The sequence below is a fragment of the Vigna umbellata genome, chromosome 1, assembly GCF_029865625.1.
Source record: "Vigna umbellata cultivar VRB3 chromosome 1, Vumbellata_1.0, whole genome shotgun sequence".
In the NCBI taxonomy this organism is placed as follows: Eukaryota; Viridiplantae; Streptophyta; class Magnoliopsida; order Fabales; family Fabaceae; genus Vigna; species Vigna umbellata.
Window position 1 is genome coordinate 88,714,013 of NC_142165.1, and position 24,751 is coordinate 88,738,763.

The following is a 24,751-nucleotide window of genomic DNA, read 5'->3' on the forward strand; positions in this document are numbered from 1 at the left end:
TGGTAGTTGACAAATTGGAAAGAAACAAGTTGTTGGATTCGGCTTTTGAAGAGGCATTCATCGAATGGGTTTATGAAGTTGATGAGATGTGATCCTTGGAATAGATCCATACACTAGTTCATGCAAGGTTCTGGTAACTCTTTCTTACTGTAGTGTAGTATTAATTGGAGTGAATGTTTTTGATGTGTGAGTAAAAGTAGTAATTGGATGTTTGGGACTTAAAAGGCTTCACGCGGAGCCCGTGGTGAGTAACCGATCGATTTAAGCCATTATGCTCTTGCGTCGCTATCTTTCCTTCTCCTCTGGCCATGGTCCCTCCCAGCTTCTGCTATCCCTGTCCATTGCAACCACAAGCCAAAAACTCCGATACTAATTGCACTCTGCAAAAGGACGCCATCTCCGACCCCACCTGCACAAAAAACTAAAAACTAAATTTAAAAACCAAACTAAAGATTCCACTCACACCTCTTTTTCGTTTTTTCCTTTACACCCTTCACAGCTGCAAACTGCTTCCGATTGATACTTTTAAATTTGAACATATCACACCAATCCCACGTAAAATCAGAATCCACACTTTTAGTTGCTGCATTCTCGGAAAAACATATCACCCTCTCTTGCTTTTCTTTTCTTGTTCCCACTTAAAATTAGGTTTCCTTTTCCTTCCTTCACTGTTTCTATTCGTCTCTTACGTTTTAAAGTCTTAACTGTCTTTATTCTTTCCAAGTACAAATAAAATAATATTCATTTCCTGCCTTTATTTTGAAACTTCAATTTCTGTTCTTTTGGTGCCAACTTCATTCAACTCATACTTTCATACTTTCATACTTTCATTCACCTTTTCTTAGTTTCATTCGTCAATGTTGCCTCCTCCTCCAAATTAGGGCAACCATGTCGCCGGTCAGGACAATGACGGTGATCGCCGATGTCCTCTCCGACGAGGAAGAGGAGTACTCCTTCGCCGTTGCGTACAGCGGACCAGACCCGGCGTACGATCTTCCCCGGGCAGTGCCGATCACCGTTGACAAGATTCCGGTGGCGACGGCAGTCGCGGTATCGCAGGTTTCTTTCTCTGACGAGCTTTCGTTGCCGGTGGTGCAACCGCTCTCGGCGCCGGAGCTTCAATTCTCGAAGGAGCTGAAAACATTGAACTCTGAGCCCACTGTGTCTCCCACGTCGGTGATCGCCTTCGACCGGAGTAACGGTGGAGGCTCTGGCAGAACCACTGTGTCTCCGACGTCCGTGATCGCTTTCGGAGACGCGGCCGCGGAAGCCAATGACGCGTGCGAGTTGAGTAGCGAAAACTCGTTTTCGGACAATTTAGGAACAGTAAGAAACTCGAGCGCGTTGTTGTTGAGGCATTCGAATTGCGAGAAGGAGAGCTTGGATTTTAACGATTCGAGCCAGCAAGATTACGCTTCCACGTTGAGTTCCGATTATCCATCGTCTCACATCTCTCCTTCGAAAAGTAACGATCCCGAACCTGATAGTGACCGTAAACGAGGACCTGTGGTTAGTATCGAGGAGGATGAATACGAAGCGAGAGAGAGGGTTAAGAGAGAGAGTGCGAGGAAGGGGAGGAAAGGTTCGTGCTATCGTTGCTTGAAAGGGAATAGGTTAACGGAGAAGGAAGTGTGTCTCGTTTGTGATGCTAAGTATTGTGGGAATTGTGTGTTGAGAGCGATGGGTTCTATGCCGGAAGGTCGCAAATGTGTTGGTTGCATTGGGTTTCCTATTGATGAATCTAAGAGGGGTAGTTTGGGGAAGTGTTCGCGGATTTTGAAGAGATTACTTAATCATTTGGAGATTAGACAAATTATGAAGGCGGAGAGGTTTTGTGAAGTGAACCAGCTTCCACCTGAGTATATTTGTGTGAATGGGAACGCTCTTTCTTTTGAGGAACTTGTCACGTTGCAGAGTTGTGCTGACCCTCCGAAGAATTTGAAGCCCGGGAACTATTGGTATGATAAGGTGTCCGGTTTTTGGGGGAAGGTACGTGTGTGTTTTTCGGGGGTATTAGTTGTGTTGAATTCTTTGGTTTTACTGTTCTGATTGGTTGTTTGTTTGTCTGTTTGTGTGTGAATTTTTCAGGAAGGACAAAAGCCTTGTAGAATTATTAGTCCGCATCTGAATGTTGGGGGTCCCATCAAACCGGATGCTAGCAATGGAAACACGCAGGTTTTCATTAATGGAAGGGAAATAACAAAAGTTGAGCTTCGAATGTTGCAGGTTTGAATTTCAATATATTTAAAAATAATAGAAAATTTTGAATGGCTCTATGATTTATATTGATTTTAATTTTTTTTTTGTTTTTTTTAATTAATTGTATCGTGTTTTGTTAAAAAATAAAAGTTGTTGAGAGGATTTTGTTTTGGTTGAGCAGTTGGCAGGAGTTCAGTGTGCTGGTAACCCACATTTTTGGGTCAACGAGGATGGTTCATACCTAGAAGAAGGACAGAAAAATACAAAAGGGTGCATTTGGGGAAAGGTAACGTTTTATTTTTTGCTTATTTAAGCCAATGTTCAATTTACTTCATTAAACTCTTTTATTTCACTTTTTAGGCTGGAACGAAGCTTGTATGTGCTCTGCTGTCGCTACCTGTTCCTTCTAATTCTAAATGTTCAAATTCATGTGGGTTTCTATCCTCCAATCTGGTTACCAGACCAGTTCCTGATCACTTTGACCATGGAATAGTTCATAAGCTCCTCTTACTTGGTTACACTGGGTCGGGAACAAGCACTATTTTCAAGCAGGTAATTTTTTATTTTATGATTGCGTGCGGCATATGTTCATCAAAATCTTCATCTCTGAATTCAATTTGAAATAAAACTAACTTGGAGAAAGTTTGTGTGAGCGGTGGTTGATGCTATGTGCTTATGCACAGGCACTTGAAGCATTATTATTTCAAACTGTTCAGGTGTTTCTAACTTCTATTTAATCGTTATCAATGTGCTGCTACGTAAACAAATTCGATGATATTACTTTCAATAGTTACTTGCATTTTTTGTCTTCCTTTTTGTTTACATGGATGCATGCTTATTGTTGCTGAAAGCCAAGAAATCAATGTATTTATAGAATTCTAAATGTGTCAGGCCAAGATTCTTTACAAAAACACTCCCTTCTCAGAAGATGAACGTGAAAGTATAAAGTTGACCATTCAGACCAATGTCTACGCCTATCTTGGCATACTCCTTGAGGGTCGTGAGCGTTTTGAAGAAGAAAGCCTGGCGAATTTAAAGAAAAATCAATCTTTTGCGCTTGACACTACAGGTATCAGTTCTAGTTTCTCCTTCTTTGTAGGGGAATCTATAGAATTTTTCTTCAGTAAGCTTTCTTCCCTACCACAATCTGATGCATAAAGTCATCCACAGTCCCAGTGTTATTCATTAAGCGTATATGTTTTTATGGTACCCTTACGTTTCACACTTAATATTTTTTAGCCCCTTCACGTAACTCATTTAATTGCTTTGAATATGAAATAATTGTATAGGAGACATTAAATATATTGCTACGTTTCCTACCAAGAGAAAAAAAAGAATGTTGATGTCCAACTGGTAGTGACAAATAATAATGCTTGCTTATTCCTGTACAAGAGACAATTAAATTTCACATTTAGGTTGTCCATTTGTACTAAAGATTGGTTGATATCATTACGGTTCAGGAACCGGTCCAAAACTTTGCGAGAAGACAATGTATTCCATTGGCACAAGATTGAAAGCATTTTCTGATTGGCTTCTGAAAACTATGGTTGCGGGCAAGCTTGATGCTATCTTTCCAGCCGCTACTCGTGAGTATGCTCCACTGATTGAGGAGTTATGGAATGATGCAGCCATTAAGGCCACCTATGAAAGAAGAAATGAAATAGAATTGCTACCCAGTGTTGCCAGTTATTTCTTAGAGAGGGTATGGATCCTTCTGTTGTTTTGTGTTTATTTTCATCGAAAGTTTAATTAATGCATGTACTATTGTTCACTTAAGTGCAATTGAATTGAATGACCATGGACACGTATTTGCTTTCTACTTTTGCTTATAACAAAAAATGTTAAGAGCACTCTGTATAAAGGAATATGTGGTAAATTTTGTGGTTATAAAAAATAATGGGACCCTCAATTAGGCTGGAATAAATCTTGATTAAATTTATAATGTATGAATGTGAATGATGACTTCAATGTATTTGATACAAATGAGGTTAGCATATAGTTTTTGGTTTCCTGGCTTGTTTGTTTGGCTAGAGTTAAGTTCAATTTTTAGGCTTCTGGTTAATGTGAGCTAATTTATCTGCTAACTAATCAAACTCAACCTGCTTTATATCCATCCATTAACACTAGAGTGCTTCAGTAATAGTTATACAAAATTTGCGCCCTTATTTTCTTTATGTTTCGTCGATACTTTTTCTTTTACTCTTGAAAAACGTTTTAGTGCCAGTGGCTTGGAGGAACTAATATTTAAATTCTTTGTTTAGGCTATTGAGGTATTGAGGACTGATTATGAACCCTCGGATTTAGATATTCTCTATGCTGAAGGAGTTACTTCATCCAATGGGATGGCTTCTGTAGAGTTTTCATTTCCTCAATTAGCTGCTGAGGATATTGTCGACACTGCTGATCTACATGATTCTTTAGTTAGGTGGGTGAAAACGTTTGCACCAATGATTACTGTGGGAATTTTTTTTGGGTAGCCCTGTTTGATTCAATTGCTAAAGCAGCTATAAAATGTTGCTGATCTGTACCATTCTTTGCTCTCCTTCATTACAGGTATCAACTAATAACAATACATGCAAGAGGGCTAGCAGAAAATTGCAAGTGGCTAGAAATGTTTGAGGACGTTGGATTGGTGGTTTTCTGTGTTTCCCTGAGTGACTACGATCAATTTTCTGTTGATGGAAATGGTTGTTGCACAAACAAGATGATATTGAGCAGGAAGCTTTTCGAAGCCATAGTTACTCATCCTACTTTCGAACAAATGGACTTCCTGTTGATACTAAACAAATTGGATGAGTTTGAGGAGAAAATTGAACGAATCCCACTTAGCAAGTGTGAGTGGTTATCTGATTTTCGTCCAGTAATTAGTCGACATCGCTCTGGCATCAACAGCAGCAGTATTAACAATAGCCCCTCCCTTTCTCTGCTTGCTTCCTATTACATAGCGGTTAAGTTTAAGAGGCTCTATTCATCTCTTACGGGTCGAAACATGTATGTCTCCTTGGTGAAGGGGCTGGAACCTGATAGTGTTGATGCAGCACTTAAATATGCAAAGGAGATTTTGAAGTGGAACGAAGAGAGACCAAACTTTAGCTTAAGTGATAACTCAATGTACAGCATTGAGGCGAGTTCATTCTCTCATTAACTGCTAGTTCAGACAACAGTGTTGGTTAAGTCATATCATCTATGACTTTGATCCTGTTCCATGTACATATATTGCTAACTAGGAGCTGTAAACACATTCCTTCCACTATGCACTGCTGTCGTATGCTTCACGCTGTTTGGGTATGTTGTATCTTAGCATGTGCTACACGGACGAATGTGTAATGTTCAAATTCATTTTTTTAATATGGTAAAGCAAGTATTGATGCTCCTATTTACGGTTCGATACTGATTTTTATTCACATCTTTTATACACATTTTTTAATCACATTATTTACCAAATTCTTTTTTTCTCATTTCTCCTAAAAGTGCGTATTTAATTGATACCTTCCTCCAATAATATATAATATAAAAATAATACCTACTATCATCAATTATGTACTATCTAACCCTGTGTCAAATATAAAAAGAAAATTATGTGTATTTTTTGGCTAACTATTTAAAAGAAATTTAATTATTTATATTTATAGCCCTCTTTTAACTATCAAAATGTTATTTTGAAAGAAAAAACATGATAGATCTATAGAACCGAGAGAAAATTATGAACCTCGAGTCATTTTATTCATGGATATATGTACGCTAGTAAGATTTTTTTTAGAGCACTAGAAACATCTTAAAATTGGCCAGTTCACAAAAGACAACCAAAAGAAACCGAACACTATGAATGAATATCCTAAAACTGGTTGTCAGGTGATATGAAGATTTAACATGAATATTTGTTGCTTCCTCTGCCGACATTTGGTCAGGATCTTGGACTCCAATCATTCGACATATTTTGCCTTCAGTGCGTCCCTTTCCATCACCAGAACTTTTCCTCTACCCTCAAGACATGGATGGATTTTCCTTTTCTACTACTGCCAATACATCGTCAAATTTTTTTCTTCTGTAGTTTCAAGGAGATTCTCGCGGAACATGTTTTGAATCAACTTGGTTTTTATTCCACCTAGAGAAAACCCTCACAAGGGTGTTGTCCAATTCAACATTGACCACATTGATAGATTCCCAAATTCTGAGTCATTATTATTTTCATGTTGTTTTCAGCTTCCTGCAAATGTAGATGCACAAACGCAAAATGGTATGTAAATATACTTAAAACATATATTAACAACTTTTTAATAATAACTATAATAGATTAATTATCACTATTTTATTTGTTTGTATATTTAAAAGGGAGGAGCTACCATATAATTAATTGTAAAAAATTGTCAAAAAAAATTATTAAAAAACATTTTCCATATACTTATTCGTTTGAAAAGAAAAACAATGTTGTACCTACACCTATGATAAAGATAATATAATTTGTGTAAACAAGTTTGGGAGAAATTTACATTTTTTAAATATGAAGGAAAAAAATTGTTTATAGGTGCTTTTCGATAATTTTAATTCAATGCAATTCAAAGTATTGATAAATAAACCAAATCATTAGTATGTGAATTCTTGTACAATGGACTAGAAAGCTATCGTTTTTTAATCTTAGACTGTTTTAGTATTAATGAATTCACTATACCAATTTGATAAAGAATGTACTTATGTTATGAATTAATGTGAGAACCATTAAAACTCCATTCAAGGTTCGTTTTAGTGGATTTCTCGTGTCAAGAAGGGAATTCAACACTCATATGCTGGAAGGCAGATGTGAACAGCTAAGTGGTCGTTCGATTTTGATGTTGGAAGAAAAACTCTAAGTTTCGAAATTTCACGCCACTCTCTGCATCCATCCTTCTTCCCCAGATTTCTGAAAATTCCATTCTCTCCTCCTTCTCTCTAAAAAGCTCTTACTTCTCTTTAAGAAATTCTCACCTTTGCTTCCTCCGATCACCATTCAGGCACCGTTTCTACTCCTCCGGTGTCAAGGGCTTCCGTTTGAGCCGATCGGTTTTGGGTTCTGAACTGGTAAGTTCTTCTCTTCACTTAGTCGTGCGTTTTCTTGGACATGCAAACCAAGTTCTGGTTTCATGTGCTGATCACTCTCCTAAACATGAGAAGTTCTGATAGTGTTTTGGTTTTTACTTGGTTTAGTTTGGAAATTTGTTGAGCGTTGAGGGTAGAAGGACTTGTATTGGTGAAACCGTATTTTGTCTCTGTGAACGTTTGGTCACGCTTAGAGGTAAGGGAAGCTTATATAATTTAATTTGTATGTTTGTTTTATTGCATGTACATTCGTTGAGTTGCTGAATTAATATGAAATATGATTGTTGCTATGTTTTGATTGTATGAAAATTTACTATGATATGGATGTATGAAATTATGAAGATAGATGTTGAGAAATGAATTGAGATAAATAATTCTAAGTATGAAATTCCCTATGATAATGTATGTTCGTTACTGAATGGTCTTTGACTGTTCGATTTTTCTCAGGAACTCGTTTAGAACTGGAATCTTTTATTTGGAAGGAATTCCTGTTGAGGATCGAGCGTCTTCGTCTAGTAAAATTTGTGTATAGGCGTTCAACCAAGGATATTCGTTCCTTGGCATTATGATATAAATTTTAGTATATCTATATGTATTAGTATGTCCGTTCGTTCTTGAACATTATTTAATTGATATCGTATATTTATCAAATCTTTCTTTTATGAATTAAGTAGTGTTTGGTCTTACACAAAGTGCTCGTATTAAGTAGTGCTCGGTCTTACACCAAGCGCTCGTACCAAGTAGTGCTCGGTCTTACACCAAGTACTTGTAATAAGTAAGTGCTAGGTCTTACACCAAGCGTTCATTCTACTTTCCGTAATCTATATTGATAATAAAAACGTTCGTCCAAACTCCACAGAATCCACACTCTACCGTGCTCGGTCTTCGACTAACATTCAGTTTTCTTGATGATAAACTCATAAATAAGCTAAGTATTTATAGCGTTCAATTTCTTCATATGATTCTTTTAAGTACTATCCTTTGAATGTCTTGCAGTGTTCGTCTCCATTGGTTTAGGTCTAGAATCTTAGTACTTGGCCTAGGCTTTAAGGTGTTAAGTCTAAACGCTCATGAGTCAGTTCATTAAATTGATTCACATTGTAAATAATGTTCGATTCTTTTAATCTTGAGAAATATTATTCTAATTGGTCTCTTCCCAACCCTATAATAACTCTCTCTCGGTTTTGATTTGTTCTGGAACTGGAAACCTCTCGGTCTCAGTCCAAGTGTTCGGTCTCGTTAGGAGTTGGAGTTTTACGATCGGTATTTGGTATCCTAAGGGATCTTCGTTAAAATTGAAGTTTGAAAATGAAAGATGATGGAATATGATGTAGATGAAATGAGTATGATTATGAACGAGTATTCCAGGGAGGAATATCGCATGAATGGATATTGGAATTTGGTAAAGTATGAATGTGGGCATGCTAAGCTGGCGGTTCATCCTGATGTTCCGTGATTACTCGTTCTCACGTAGAGAAGGGTAAGTCATATGTGGGAACGACAGGAGGTCCTAGTCCTTATGGTTAATTTGGACAGATAGGACTAACCTCGGGTGACAGCTGTTGAGGGTATCCCAGTTACTACATCACCCGGGTGCACGAACGTCGTAGCTACACAGAATTCATACAGTCCGGACAGTCAGAGTCTAGTATTAAGCTTTGCATGAAAGAGTTAATGATTTATCTTGTTTGGTTGATTGTGTGAAATATATGTTGATACATGAATTAAATTACATAAGCTTACCCTATGTTTTCTGTCTTGTCTATTTTGTACGTTCGGTTGTCTTTCTGTTGCAATGATCATCCATGTGGATGTGAGCAGAAGGAGACGAGCTGCTAGAAGAAGCGTTGGAAGAAGAAAATTTAGTCGAAGTAGAAGTTAAGACCGAACAATAGAACCGTTCGGTCAGTATTTTAGTTTAGTTTAATTGTACGATGATCGTTCGATCATCTTTTCCTTTTCTTTAGTACGACCGTTCGATATAACTCTTTTGTAAATCGTTCAGCCTAGTTATAGCTTATGCACAGTTTTGACTTTCCATTATATTGTTCGGCCGTATTTGTACTGAATCTCTTTTAAAAGACTGAGTTTTACATTGTATTTTTGGGATGTTACGGTGTGACAAATATATTCAAATCATTAATTTCTTTCTTAATATATATTTCAATAAAAAAATAATGTATTTCTTTCTAACAATTATATTTTTTATATTATTTGTGTTTATAGATGGAACGGTGGACCAAAGTTTAAAAAGAATAAATTTGGAGTAAATGAAAAAGAGGATGGAGATAAAGGTTTTGCATGGTAGCAATAAATTATTAAGAGTAAAATAAGAGAAACCAATGAAGTGGCGATGATTCAAATTGTTACAATCACCAAATTTGTTATTTCTTCTGGATCATAATTTTCTTATAATATTTAAAATTGTATTCATAATTTGTCATCACCATTTTACATTTGAATTTATCTTTTTATTATTTCTCTCTTTTTTTTGCCATACAAATAAAATAGAAGAAAGGTTACAAAAATGAAACAATTTGTACCTCTAATTTTTCTATATTGTCCTTCTGATTGTTTGCATGCCTATTCAGAAATTTGAAAAAACAAAAGAATGGACTACTGACATTCTTTTTCAAAAATTAAAAGCAAACCCTACACTCTCCAAAACCTACACTCTGTGTGCCTCCCTCATAATAAAAAAAGCTCTCTTTTAGTCGTACTTCGAAGTCGAACGCCGACACTCCTTAACCACAGTTTGATTGCTGATTAAGGGTGTTCCACTATTCTAACATCAAACGCCGACACCAACATACTGAGATCACTAACACGAGGGACTACAACTCTCCAAACAACAAACCAACACGTTAAGCAAAGAAGAAAAAGTAGAATGAATGAGCAAAGGGGTGGTGGGGTGCAACATGTGCACACAATTTTTTGAGTTTCATTTAATGCAGAAGGTATTATGGGAAACTTGGAGGTGCAGAAAGAATTACTCTTAATTAATTATGAAACTTTTGTTTATCTCGATCTAACTTCAACTTTGACTTGATTGCACTTTTCTTGATGGTTTTTTTTTTTCAATCATGCATTTTTTGATGATTTAGTAGTATCTTCTTTCGATTCCTCTATTTCATCTTACTTATCTTAATCTATGTGTCTTCTTCTATATTACTTTACCATTGCACTCCATCCAACCTCCTTACGTTGACCTATTTTTATTCATTTGATTCAATCATTTATCCATGTCCTCATCAAAAAGGTAAAAAAAACATGGATATGACCTTAAAGAGTTTTAAAATATTGGTTTTTATTTTGTTTTTGGTCACTACAAACCTCAATAATATATTTATAAAGATCTTTTGCATGATTTTAAAGTAATTTTTCAGGTTGAGATCATGAACAAAGGTTTAGTTCCAGAAGTTTTGATTATTCGTGTGATGGAATGAATTATAAAAAATTGAGGAGTATAAGATGCTTTTTACTTTAAGTTTAAATAAAACTTTGGTATATATTTTCGTTTACTTTGTTAAATTTGGTTTTATTTTTTTGTTTAATAACGTCTTAATTTTCTTCAATTTAATCTTTTTGTTAACCACACTTAAATCATTAATGAAAATGTAAACAATTTGTGTCATTTGTTAGTTCCTAATTTTTTAAATTTCTTTTAAATATTTTTTATTTTAAAAAAAGTTGCTCATTTGTCAAGTTAGCATTATGTTAAGTGACAATGTTAATGTTATATATCAAATCAGCATCGTTAGTGTTAGATGTTAGTCTTATATGTCATTTTTTTATATTCAATTTAACCATAATTTTGTTAATTTTTTAATTTAATTTTAATTTTCGTTAATTTTATTTAATTTTGTTTTAATTTTATTCTTTTTCAAATTAAAACCAAATTTAATTTTTATATAAATATTATATTGAAAATAACATAAATATAAATAAGGAAGATCACACGAAAAAAGAATCACACATGAACCATGACAAAAATCAAAATGATTAGAAGAGATTGATTTAGGAATTTTACACTAAAGAATTTTTATGCGTAATGGGCATTGCAAAATTCAGGAGTAATTAAATTATATCTGTTTAATCTAAATTTTATATTATTGTTTGGGATAAAGGGAAAGGGAAAAATGGTGCCGCTTAGAAAAACAAAGCAGGGGTTTATGTTATGTGATGCGGTAAATCCTAATCCCAAGTCCACCTATGCGCCCTCTGCTCCGTCTGGCATACGTGGCTCGGCGCCACTACAAAGCGGCGCCGCCACCGAGTCCACCCAAGGCCCCAAAGAAGCCGCAGAAGTTCAGTTTCAATGGCATAACGTGGGAAGACCCTTACAGCTGGATGTCTAAGGTGAGCGACAAAGTGGCGATGCGTCACATGGACGTGTACATGGAGCAAGAGGAGAAGTACAGTGAGGCCGTCATGTCTGACTCAGAGAAACTCCTCAATAAGCTCCACTTCGAAATGGCCTCTCGCATGCCCTTTGACCTCTCCACCCCTCCCCTTCGCTGGGGCCCCTGGCTCTACTACCGCCGCGTCGAAGAGGCCAAACCCTATCCCATCCTCTGCCGAAGATTGGCTAGCTTGAACGATGATTTCATTTCGCATAAGTATCCTCCCGCAGGGTTCGATTTCACTACGGGTAAAGCCATTGAGCAGAAGCTCGTTGATTATAATCTGGAAGCCGAGAGGTTTGGAGGTAAATTATGCTGTCACTGTTCCAGATCTTAAGTTGATTGAACCAGTCATATCGCTAAAATGGTGTACAAGGGTGAACAATTCTCACCTTTTTTAAGTTAAAACCCACATTTTACGATGGTGTCAGAATGTATCTCTATATCCTAACAATTGTTGTTACACTAGCCCTTCAATTAGTGAGGTGTCATAGCTGGGATTGGAAATTTCAATTTGATCCATGAAATTGAAATTCTCTTTATTTCAATAACTGAAATGTATATCTTCTTTTAATTGTAGTCCCCGAATTTTATAACTTACTATCTTTTATGTCACAATGATAGGACTAATGTCATTAAAAAATTCAATTTTTAGGATTTATTTACATTTTTCTAATTGTAGTGACTATCGTGATAGTGTATCACAAGTTTAAGGATTACAATAGTGTTTACTCATTGTTGTTGGTCGTATCGAACACGAGAACATTATGTAACTACCCAGATGTGTTTACTCATTATGGAACACGAGAACAATTAGTGTTTACTCATTGTTGTCTGGCAAACTTGCCTTTGGAATGTCAAATGAATCACATCTTACCTTTGATATTAGTTTTTAGTGTTATGGAGTGCTGACATTTTGTTTGACCTGACTTTTGTAGGTTATGCTTATGAGGAACTCTCTGAAGTTTCACCTAATCATCAGTTTCTTGCATACACTATGTATGATAAAGAAAACGACTACTTCAAATTATCCGTGAGAAATTTGAATTCAGGTTCATTGTGCAGTAAGCCTCAGGCAGAAAGAGTTTCGAACTTGGCGTGGGCTAAAGACGGACATGCATTGCTTTATGTTGTGACAGATCAGAAAATGAGGCCTTACCGGTGGGTGAATTGTTATCAATCCTTTGATGGCTTGGCAGAGTTAAAAGAAGGATAAAATTTATATCACAATTGAAGTTTTATCTCAGTAACCTGTGTTAATCTTTAATGTGTAAACATTTATTAGCAATTGCTTTTAAGTTGCGTCTTTAAAAGAATCCCTTACTTTACCTTATCATTGCAAACGTTGAAGTTTTTGTGATCTTCCTTCATTTCATCTCTCGGCTTGTTGTTGCAGTATCTACTACAGTCTGATTGGATCCACTGATGAAGATATTTTGCTTTTGGAAGAGTCAGATGAAAGTGTTCATATTAATATTAGGCACACAAAAGACTTCCAATACGTGACTGTGAATACATTCTCTCCCACATCATCAAAGGTAAAAGATCTTTGCTAGGAACTCTGAAAACTTAAAATCCTTTTGTATTGGATAATAATTCTAACCATTTCCTAGGTCTTTCTAATAAATGCAGCTGACCCGTTGTCTGGCCTGAAACTAGTTTGGGAATGTGATGCTATAGCACATTGCACAATTGAACATCACCAAGGTTACCTTTATTTATTTACAGATGCTCCCAAAGGGGGGCAATCAGTTGATTATCATTATCTTCTTCGTAGTTTGGTGGATGATTCTTCAAGTACAAGAAAATGGGAGGTAGTTTGGAGCATCACATTTTCTTTTTCTCTGTAGTTAGCTTGTTTCGATTTTGTTCCTCTTTTATATCATAAGGAAAACAGGTTTGTTTTTGATACAGTGAGATATTTTCTTAATATCGCTCGTTTTCATGTTTTCTTAGTTAACTTGCATGTGACAATCTGCTTTGCCTTACATGTTATGTTCGGGGTCTCATGAACTGCAGGAGGTATTAGTGGATGACCCAGATTTGATTATTGAGGATGTTGATTTTAGTGATAAGTACTTAGCACTCATTGTAAGGGAAGGTAAAAAAGTTCAACTTTGTTCAGTTGGACTACCATTGCCCTTTGGGAAGGTAATGGAAGAGAATTTACTATATCTAGTACAGATAAACTCTTGATGTAATTTTGGTTTATATTCGCATTCAATTACGTAAACCATCTTATTTTTGTGATAGGGGTCACTTAAACTGAGGAAGCTGGACCTACAGTACTTGTCACTTCCAAAACATGTTTGCCAAATTTCGCCTGGACCAAACTATGACTTTTTCTCTTCTGTCACACGCTTCATAATATCATCACCTGTGGTATGTGAATGATTTTTTTTTAATGTTAATTTCTGAAGATGGTTTCTCTTCACAATTCTGTTAACATATGTCTACCTTCGTATCATATCCATTTTGAATGACCATTCACTGGGCCTGTTAAATATGAATCCAAGGAAATTTTGAGAAGTTTTAAAAGTTTGAGCTTCCAAAAAAAACTTCATGATGTATATTTACAAGTAAGCCTGGTAAATTGATTTTTGTCGTTTCAAGGTTTTTCTTCCTGTTACCTCCTTGTTAGGTCTTTCTGGCTTATATACCAATTTGTAATATACTCAGTACTGCTTTTTACATATCTGTATCTTTCTTTATCTATGTATGTGGTCTTAGGAGGTCACTTGTTCAATCTTATAGGATAACATCCCTGTGTATATATTACTACTAGGCTAAGAGTTCAACACATATTACAATTTACAAAGTACATTTGTATTTCAACCTAGAAGAAAAACCTGATCATCAAATCCCAATATGTTCATTGCAAGTTTCTCGCAGATGCCAGATGCTGTGGTTGATTATGACCTGGCTACGGGTAGGTGGAACATCATTCAACAACAAAACATGCTACATGACCGGACAAGAATACTGTATGGTAAAAATTCTGCAAGTATTAGTATGGAGTCCTCAAATTCCAAACACTCCAATCCTGTGAATGCTAGCTTTGAAGATGACCACTTGTGGAATGACCTTTCTGAGTTTTATGCCTGTGAACAATATGAGGTCCCTTCATTTGATGGACTTTTTATTCCTTTGACTATTGTTTTTTCGCGTAACAATAAGACACAAGCTAAAAAACCAGGGATATTACATGGGCATGGAGCTTATGGTGAATTACTCGATAAACGGTGGCGCAGTGAAGTAAAAAGCCTCCTAGATCGAGGTTGGGTTGTTGCATATGCTGATGTTAGGTAGGATTCACATTATTTAGTGACCATGTACTCAATTCATATTCACAGGGATATTCTTTATTGGAAATTGTATTTTCTCCAATGTCTTGTCCTTTATATGATAGCTTTGTTGCCATGTTTCAGAGGTGGAGGTGGTTATGGTAGGAAATGGCATAATGATGGGAGACGCACAAAGAAACATAACTCAATCAATGATTACATCTCTTGTGCCAAATTTCTCATCGAAAATGATATTGTCCATGAAAACAAATTGGCTGGTTGGGGATATAGTGCTGGAGGACTTTTGGTTGCTTCTGCCATTAATCGTTCTCCTGATTTATTTCGTGCCGCAGTCTTGAAGGTGTTTAACAATGTTTGCCTGCTTTCAGGTTTTGGCTTACTTAGGCTCCACCTTAATACTAAATTACCTTTTTGTATGGTTTCTTCTGTAGGTTCCCTTTTTAGATGCTACCAACACTCTTCTGTATCCCACCTTGCCTCTTACAGCTGTTGATTATGAAGAGTTTGGCTACCCTGGGGATCACGATGATTTTCTTGCAATTCGAGAATATTCTCCATATGATAATATTCGAAAGGATGTCCTTTATCCAGCTATATTAGTAACACCATCTTTTAATACAAGGTACGTTGTTTATATCTTTACATAACTTCCTAACATCGGATCCAAGTTTTCTATGGTGTTGATTGAGTACTATTTTTGTAAAGAATGAAAGAGCTTATGTTTAAAGTGAACCAAAATATATACAGTTCAAAGTAGCTGCTGAAATGGTGTTGGATGTGTATCCATGTTAGAAACTTTGTTAGGATTTACATTTATATTCTTATAAACTGTTTTTATGTTATTTATAGTAAGTTGTATACTAAATTATAACTACATCGTATGATATAATACTTGAGTATTTGCTCTATGCTAATATCCAAACCTCATCTTATTTTCCCTTCTGCCTTGAATAAAAGCTACATTAGTTTATACTTTAGAGATTGATATTCATTTTGTATGTGTGAGCTTCCTTTCTTTTTCTGAATACCGGATTTATTGGCAATGGCCTAGTGAATTTGCAGTGGACAACATTGTGTTTTCTGATTGCTAGTATGTGGACTTGTTTTCTGTAAGCTTGGTTTTTCTCTATGGCGTCATACAAAATGAGAATGTCTAGCGTAATGTTTGCGTAAGTTGTCTATGAATTGCTTTCACCCCCAAAATATGTAGAGAAGCTTTTTTCTTTTTGCATTTCTAGTGAAAAAATATCTTCATCATTGAATTTGGGTCTGATCTGATTAGTAAGATAGACATAGGATTAAGTACATGGGGAATAAGTGAAAATCACAATTTATTCACCCGTGTTATCGGCCATCTAAATGTACTCTAAGCTGTTTATTACTTTGCAGGGACTGTCACGGTTAAGAATTTGGGCAAGTATACAAAGTCTACAAATAGTAAAATGAACTTTTAAATCCAAGTACAGAATCCCAAGGGATCAGTGTGGTGTTATAGATATTTGTTTATGAATATAAGGGTGCAAATGTACTTCTATTTTACTTCAAAAATAAAAGATAGTAACCAAAAAATTAAACTCTAAATTGAAGTGGTTTTTGAACCACCGAAAAGATGTAACAAATATGATATAGAGATGTTAGTGTTGGATTTCATAAAGTCAACCCTTATGTAAAAAGTATCGCTTAAGTTAATGTAATTTTTTACATTTTCTTATCGGATTCAGTTCGTTTAAGCGAGAAAATCCACACTATAGGTCTTTTATGTGAATATTCTTTGATGCTGCTTATGAACCTATATTCAGACAGGTTATGCCGTGCTAATGAACCATGGCTTTTATTTCATGGCTCAGGTTTGGGGTATGGGAAGCAGCAAAATGGGTTGCACGAGTTCGTGACCTTTCAATATACGACCCAAAGCGGCCAATATTGTTGAATTTGACCACAGATTTAGTAGAAGAAAACCGTTATTTGCAGTCCAAGGAATCGGCATTGGAGGGTACATTTCTCATCAAGATGATGGAATCTTAGATATCCAGCTATCATTTGCCCAATCTCTGAAATACACTCCCCATTTGCAACCTTATATGGAGTTGAAATTACACTTTGAACCAAGATCTAGTCAGGAGTTCTGCTTGGAAATACTTGCCATCCAATATTCTGGCTTATAGCCTTCAATCCTACTTCGGATCTGCTCCAAATGTACTGAACAAATTGACACTGGAACATTACTGGTTTATCATGTAATTTGAAGTGCATTACATGTAAATGTTACTTTGCGTCATCGGTTAACAAAGAGCATAGTGCAATTTTGGTGTTCATGGTGATATACACGCGTGCACGCATGTCTTAAGCTCACGGAATTATTCATATAAAAGATTGTGTAATCGTATTGCACCATGATCTTTTCCCACGTTCGACAAGAGTAAGATCGCATCAATGAACATCAAATTAATCAATTAAGTTTTGTCAGATCTAATAAAATATTACAGCCCAACTTGAATTTGCGTAGTCAAAATATCCCATAAATTATCCCGAGGCTATCCCAAATGTGGCAGATCAATTTATTTTGACGTCAGAACTCGTCATTTCGATAACTCACATTGGCAAGTGGCACACTCCTGACTCCAAAGCTGAGCTTGAAAAACAATGGAATAAATTACTCATTAAAAATACCCTTAAACCTTTCGAAGTTGCGATTTAATATTTAAAAAAAAAAATCATTTGTGCGCGGTCTTTTCTCTTTTCTTATTCATTTAGAAAACTATTTTTCCTTCATCAACTTTTAACACGCATCATATGATTTTTCTTTACATCAACACAGATCACAGGTTGGCATTCAGTACATCAATGATTGATAAAGAAAAGAAAAGAACTAATTGAGGGCTCACTGATTTGTCGACCGCTGGATGGAAAATCATCATAAAACCTCTATTCTTCTGAAACAAAACTTAGTGGGTGAGGCTCAGCTATGATTCACACCCCAATAAAAAGATATATAGAAAAAAAGCCAACCCAAAGATAGATATATATATATATATATATATATATATATATATATATATATATATATATATATATATATATATATATATATATATATATATATATATATATATATATATAACTTAACGAGGGTTCAAACAGAGGATCGCATCAATAGAATAAAAAGGTGCTGAGTCAATTAATCATTTATTAATTTATTGTTAATAATTATATACTTAAAAATAATGTAATCATCTACTTATCTTATTAAACCACATCAGTAAAGAGGTATTCAAACTTTCAAGGGTAGAGAGCACAGAATCAACCAAGCATAAGAAACTTGCATTTCCTAACCATACCATCACACAGATCGAGTTTTACTTCCAATACAGCGTAATTTGACAAGCTCCACTGTTTGCGATCTGTGGGGATTGTACACGAAAACACTAGATAACGTTTGCAGGATTACAACACAGGTACAGCAAGTTAAGCTAAAAAGGATTCATATATATTTAGTTAAAGAAAGTAAAACCCAGTTTCAGAAATAGCAAGTATTGATCAACTTGTCGATTCTTGTTCTTTCAACTCTCCTTAACAATAATCCTTATCGTCAGTCTTCACCACTGTCAATTAGTAGAAAAACATTAAAAGTAGATTTTAGGATTGACTTGTATACAAAATAACTGAGGGAGTAAAAAGAAAAGTGAAAAACAATGTTCCAAGGCATATTCATCGCCACATTCGTTCCACTTTGACTGATTCCATTTCCACGAGTTAAATGCCCAAAGTTACACCAACATTTAGGACCAAAAAATGTCAGAAAAGAGAGGACAAAGGTTACTATGATAAAGTATAGCATGACAATGAACGCTACATTTTTACAGAAGTTGGAAATCCTTTTGTATGCAATGGAAGCTAAGTATATATCAGTAGAAGTTCTACTCATACAATATTGCTTCAAAGTACACCATGGCTTCCCAATATGTAATAGATCTCTAAAGCCAACTCTACATGCAGCTCAAAAAACTAAAGGGAAAAATAATCAAAATGTAAGCAACAAGAAACATGAATTAACAAATCCACCCCGCTTGCCCTATCTTGCTTTGATGCAGAAAATAAGTTTGCGTCATTGTAGGATCTCACAAATAATCTTTCATGTTCAGTCTCCAAAATTGATTAAAGTTGCGACCAACTTTGCCATCTCATGTCTCAGAACCTTCTTCAACAGTAGGAAGACCGCCTTCTCTGATAAATGTTGGGTTGAGAAACTTAGCCACAAAAGCCCACAATTTATATACATCCTCAAAATTCGTCAGAAAGCCCAGTGAAGCCGTCACAACTTCAAGCCTAACAAAGCTACCTTTTCCATCACGCCGACCATTCTCCATTGGTCTACAAAGAGTTGTGTCTTCTAGATTAGGAGCTCCACGATGCTGTCTTGAGCTATCAAGAATCTGTATATGACTCAGAAAACCAAGACCAAGAGAAATTCCTTCTTTTTCAGCAAGCTTTTGAACAATCTCTGGATTAATTAGCCCCCTACTTCTGTCCCTCACATTGAAAGCCACAGCTGCACCTCTTTCATATTTTATTTTCGGACCGTATATGTGGACAAGACTTGCTTTTTCACCGCCATCAGAAGCAGGCAACTTCAGTTGCAGTAACGAGGTAACAAGCCAATTTATCAAAAACCGAAGTCTAAGTGTAGTTTTATTGAGACCAAGCATGTTGACATGGTCAATATGACGACACGTTATCTCTGGTTCCCTCCTGCCCCAGTCCTGTCCATCACCGTATTCTCCATCACTGGTCGCCTCTTCATCATCAAAGCTAGTTGCAGATACGTCTCCCGGTTCTAAGGTCTGGCTAAGGTACTCTTTACGATTATCTTCCATGCTAAATGACACTCTTCTTCCCCTGCTGGTCGCTTCATTCTCTTCCAAACCAAAAAACCTACCCCCGCCATAACGATTCCCTTCTCTCCTACCCAACAGCCTGAATTCACCTTCTGTTTCCCTTCTTATGGCACTCTCTTTGACATCAGCACATATTTCCGAAGTAGACCCATTCTCCAAGCTTTGATGCCGAGCAAGAGAAGTTGAATTATTCAGCCAAGATCCATTATTGACCGCTCCACTGGTTCCAGGTTCTTCCAGGATCTCATCCACATGCAGATGATCAGTACCATTACCATTTCTTGAATAATGATCAACTTCCTCCACCTGCTCTTCTTCAGGCACCTCTTTGACTCGGTCAAGTTCCTGTGACATCAGGACAGCCGCATCAAATGACAGCACACGGCGGTCCTCATGAGCACCTAGGTTTACTTCTCTGTCATCGTACATCGGGCTGCCATACATCTTGGATGCTGTTTTTGGTGAAGGCTGCTTCTGGTTCCTCCTCCCATTGAACCAGAAAGGTGGTAGTGGGGAAGCTATCTTGTGTTTATTCGATTGACCTGCACCATCAGACCCCAATGGACTCTGACCCAAATCAATCCAAAATGAATTGTCCGATGACTCGTCCTCACTGAACACAGGACTCTTTATCACGTCTCCAACAGATATGCTCTCCGTCTCCTCAAATATGGTGCTGGTTCCATCTCTTTCAGAGCTGTCTTGATCCATTTCAGTCTCGAACACATCTCTGACCTGAGCAGATGTGAATGCACCAGAAAAGGCAGGCAGCTGTGTTCCCTGACGAGTTTCAGTAGTCTTGTCCCCCAACCCACTGATTTCATCGTCTTCAATTCCAACAAATTTATCCAAGCCATCTACAGAATCACTCAAATACATTGGAAACTCCGGAGTAATCTTCACCATTCCAGACCCAGTACAACCAGACTGATTTTGAAGGCTTTGCATCACCGATTTCTTGATCAGAAGACAGCCAAAACCTGTGGGATCATATCCAAAAACCCTGTAAAATGAAGTGATTATGAAATCTGGCCGAAAGAGGGACAAGCCAAGCGAATCCATGTCCTTGGGGCCCAATGAACCGGCATCCAGTAAGACATGCCAGTTGTTCTGCTGGGCCAAGGCCATCCACTGGTACGAATACTTAGCCCCAGTCACTCTAGACTGGACTGGGAACACAAAAAGACCGGTAGCCGAATCCTTCTTCCTCTTCTTCTTGTTGGAAATCTGTTTTCTCAAATCAGTGGAACAGAGTTTGAGGGTTGGCCATTTAAACCAAGCACTGTACACTTTAGCACCTTTCTCCCTAGCACTCTGAGCCATCCAAGCAACGGACTGGCTCTCATGGTCGAACATGGTCAACAACTTTTTGTTTGTATGAAAAGGGTATGATTCAGCAAGCAGTTTAAAAGCTGATCCTCTGCTCACAGTAAAAACAAGGCCATACTCATTCTCAGGTATATTCAAATAGTCCATGATCCTAGTCTTTATATCATGCTCCACAGTTCCTCTCTCGGCACCACCATAAAGTGCATGGTTACTCAAATTTGCAGTAATCTCAGACAAGCTAAACGTAGAAGACTCCCAGTAATGAATTGTCTGAACAAAAGAGAAGAGTCCAAAACCACAGTAATCAAGGCATACCTTGGGAGACAAATGTGAGTACTCGTCAGACCTCAACTGATCAACCTTCTCAGAGGACTGGTACTTGGGGTACATGGTGAGGAACTTGGAAAATGCTTCCTGTAGGCTGGGAATTTCCTCCTCAGACTCGAAGATGCGCTCCGCCGCAAGGGCGGTGGCTCTAAGGAACTCGCGCTGGGCGTGCAGCCTGGCAAGCGATCGGGATCTCCCAAGGCCATCATCTTGGTTGGCAGCAGAGTCCGGCTGGTCTATGTCTTGAGATTTGGAGAGTGAGCCATCTTCAGAAGCTTCCTCAAGGGCCTCCCTGAGCTTGTTCTCCTGCAGCTTCCGAAGCATTGATGGGTTTCTCTTTATGTCTACATTGGATTCATCTTTCCTCCTGCTCTTCTTGTCCATGATCAGTGCAGCACAGTGAGAAATGGGCTTCCATAGTGACAGATGCATGCTCCTTTCTCCTCTTCTCACACAAACCAATCTCAGATTCTTTCCCACACTTCAAACAACACAGAACAACAGGGTTTACTTTAGCCCATCACATCAATCTACAACAAATTCAGCTTCAACAGCTTCCCCAACAAAAGATAAGGAATCTGGAATCTTTAAAGACCACACCTCCCCAACAATCTAATCTCTGAAACATGAGATTTTTGTTTTTGAAAGATAAATAAACAACTCAGCTAAACATTTCACTAGAAAATCAACTAGAAAAAGAAAAATTCTATTTTGTCCACAACCCAGAATAGAATTCAACACCCAGTTCCTCAGAGAAGGAGAGAGAACGCTAACGAACGAAAAGAAAGCAAAAGAGAGAGAAAGTCAAAAGCTGAAACCCTAGAACCCAGATCCCAAAATTTGCAAGGCAGCTCACAGCAACATGACCCCAAAAATAGAAAACAAAATAATAATAAGAGAAATGGGTTTAATCAAACTACATGTAATAGAATCCCTGAAACTCAATCAGTAACAAGACACACTCCACAAAACACCTGAATAGCCATCAAAGGTGAAGGAAGGTTGTCTATCTATTCTCCCTCTCTCTCTCTCTTCAGTTCACTGAAGCATAATTAAAGCACAGCACCCCACATCAAATTCTCTTTTACTTACAAAGTAAAACCAAAACAAACCCGTTTGATATCTCTCCACTGTACTAGTATTTTCTTAAATTGAAAACCAAAAAGAAAAGAAAAGATAAAGTAGAGAAAAGAAAAAGAGTGATTTCGATTCAATTTAGAGCAACTCCCATTCTCCCCTTTTTTTTTTTTCTCTCTCTCTCTCTACAATGTTTCAACTCCAGAAAAACAATAGTTGCTAGGAATCCAGGGAGAAGGGACATTGACTCTCGCAAAAACCAAACTTGTTAGTGATATTAAAATGATTTTTCCATTTTGCATAAATTATTTAAGAAAGAAATGAGGTTCCTTTTTGTCTATGTTGTGGTGGGACCCACAGGCTGAAGTCATGGTTAAAAGTCAAATAATCAGCTGGCTTGTAAAAGCTGTTATCTGTCCAACTGGGCAAACCACAAAGTTCAAAGCTTCCAACCCCTCAATGGGATCACACCCACCACCTCCTTCCATTATTCATTATACTTCACATTTCTTTTCTTAAATAATTACTACCATTCTAAATTAGATCATCATCTCCTCCATGTATACATAGAAAAAAAGGATTTATATGAATTTTCTATGCTAATAACTGATTAAAAATTATTTTTTATATAACATTGTAAAAATCAATAAAGTCATCATTCATAACACTATAAATTCACCAACTTTATTTCTATTTTTTTTTTAAAGTTAGTTTCCGTGTTTTCTTATATATCTCAGCGGAAAAGCAGTAATGAATTTCCCCCCAAACCCTTGTTACTTGCAAAATGTTAGGTGAAGTTATTTAATGTTACCTCATGTAAGGTTGATGTATAATATAGTAATATTCCATATCAGATGTTTCATTGATATTTTTTAATTTAGATACTTTTATAACATTTGCAAATTTAATTTTTTTTCTTTGCTTTTGTTTTTGGCTCAAAGCCAAAGGTGTTGCTTTAAGTTTCAAATTCAATTTAGTAGTATTGAAATTAGAAAGAATCTATTCCTGAAGGCCTAAAGCTAAAAGAGAGAAAATTTGAAAACGAATCTTTGATTTGATCCAGATCATGGAGCATGGTAGAGCTTATTGTTAGATTCAACATTCTAGATCAAACATTCAACACAAATGAACCTATGAAGCAACTTAGCCTCTAATGATGTATTTTTTTGGAAGGAACAACATTCATTGAGTTTTGTTCAATTTAAAAATAGTAGACTTTTTGTGTCAGTGTCTTGTGCTTGAGGATGTTGTTTATTGAGCCAGATCAACAACATCGATTTCTTTCTTTCTTTATTTATATATTTAATTTTCTGGAAGAGACAAAGTATCGAGAAATCGGAAATGGAACCCAAAATCTATAAAAGAATATGATGAAGTTGATCTGTATTTTAGTTTTCACTATCGAGTTCAGAAACAATCTCTGTCAAAAAATATTGGTTTAAAATCACAGTTTGGTCAACGCTTGCAAGCGGAGGATCAATCAAAACTAAAATTACAAAATTTCAAAGACACGTCTGCCATACTTTGTTCATCACGTTACGACATGTTAACACATTATTATAATCAGTAGTCCTATTCTTATTGTAATGCATGCCTTTTCGTATTTTTGAAAATTAGAAAATAATAATTTTAATTGCTATTAGATATTGTAATTGAAATGTCTAACATTTCAATCTTAAAATATAGGTTTAATTGATTCGGATGTTCTTATTTGTGCAATTTTGTGTCAATTAGTTTCCTGTATTTTAAAATAACTCAATTTGGTCTCTATTCATGAAAAATTTAAGCAATCCAATTCCTGTGGACGAAGTCAAAATTGTTGTCAGGTGGCTAAGTGAGGTGGCATTTGAAACCAAGCTTCTTCATCCAGCAACCATGGCAGCCCAATCACCGCCATCCTTGCTGGCAGCTGTCATCTCCAACGCATCATAAACGCCCAAGCCGCCGTCTCAGAACCACCATCTCGCACCTTCATCTTCTCCAGCAAAACCACCACAGCCATGACCATCTTCCATTGACGCTTCGTGCCGCCATCCTCACCACTTGCACTCAGAAAAACCAGAGGACCAACAACCATTCACACACAGAGACCCAATTCGAAGAAACCCATCGAACTCTGAATCGCCATCCGCAAAAGGCCACC

The 24,751-nt window shown here is 36.6% G+C and overlaps 3 protein-coding genes across 3 annotated transcripts; 2 read left to right on the forward strand and 1 right to left on the reverse strand.

The window, feature by feature from the left end:
- The first annotated feature begins 268 nt into the window (after positions 1-268).
- LOC148206718 (extra-large guanine nucleotide-binding protein 1-like) lies at positions 269-5,575 on the forward strand. Its single transcript, XM_088104635.1, has 8 exons — positions 269-1,989; positions 2,089-2,226; positions 2,381-2,485; positions 2,560-2,751; positions 3,091-3,268; positions 3,660-3,901; positions 4,461-4,624; positions 4,753-5,575. Exons 1-8 carry the CDS (start codon positions 889-891, stop codon positions 5,342-5,344), a joined length of 2,712 nt encoding a protein of 903 aa, XP_087960761.1. The 5' UTR covers positions 269-888; the 3' UTR covers positions 5,345-5,575.
- Positions 5,576-11,422: 5,847 nt separating this feature from the next.
- On the forward strand, positions 11,423-17,303 carry LOC124831797 (uncharacterized). Its single transcript, XM_088104636.1, has 10 exons — positions 11,423-11,980; positions 12,614-12,836; positions 13,072-13,213; positions 13,289-13,489; positions 13,695-13,826; positions 13,929-14,057; positions 14,568-14,980; positions 15,104-15,320; positions 15,412-15,602; positions 16,828-17,303. Exons 1-10 carry the CDS (start codon positions 11,485-11,487, stop codon positions 17,003-17,005), a joined length of 2,322 nt encoding a protein of 773 aa, XP_087960762.1. The 5' UTR covers positions 11,423-11,484; the 3' UTR covers positions 17,006-17,303.
- A 1,472-nt stretch (positions 17,304-18,775) lies between these two features.
- LOC148206719 (uncharacterized) lies at positions 18,776-22,849 on the reverse strand. Its single transcript, XM_088104637.1, has one exon. It carries the CDS (start codon positions 21,961-21,963, stop codon positions 19,162-19,164), a length of 2,802 nt encoding a protein of 933 aa, XP_087960763.1. The 5' UTR covers positions 21,964-22,849; the 3' UTR covers positions 18,776-19,161.
- Between the last annotated feature and the right edge of the window lie 1,902 nt (positions 22,850-24,751).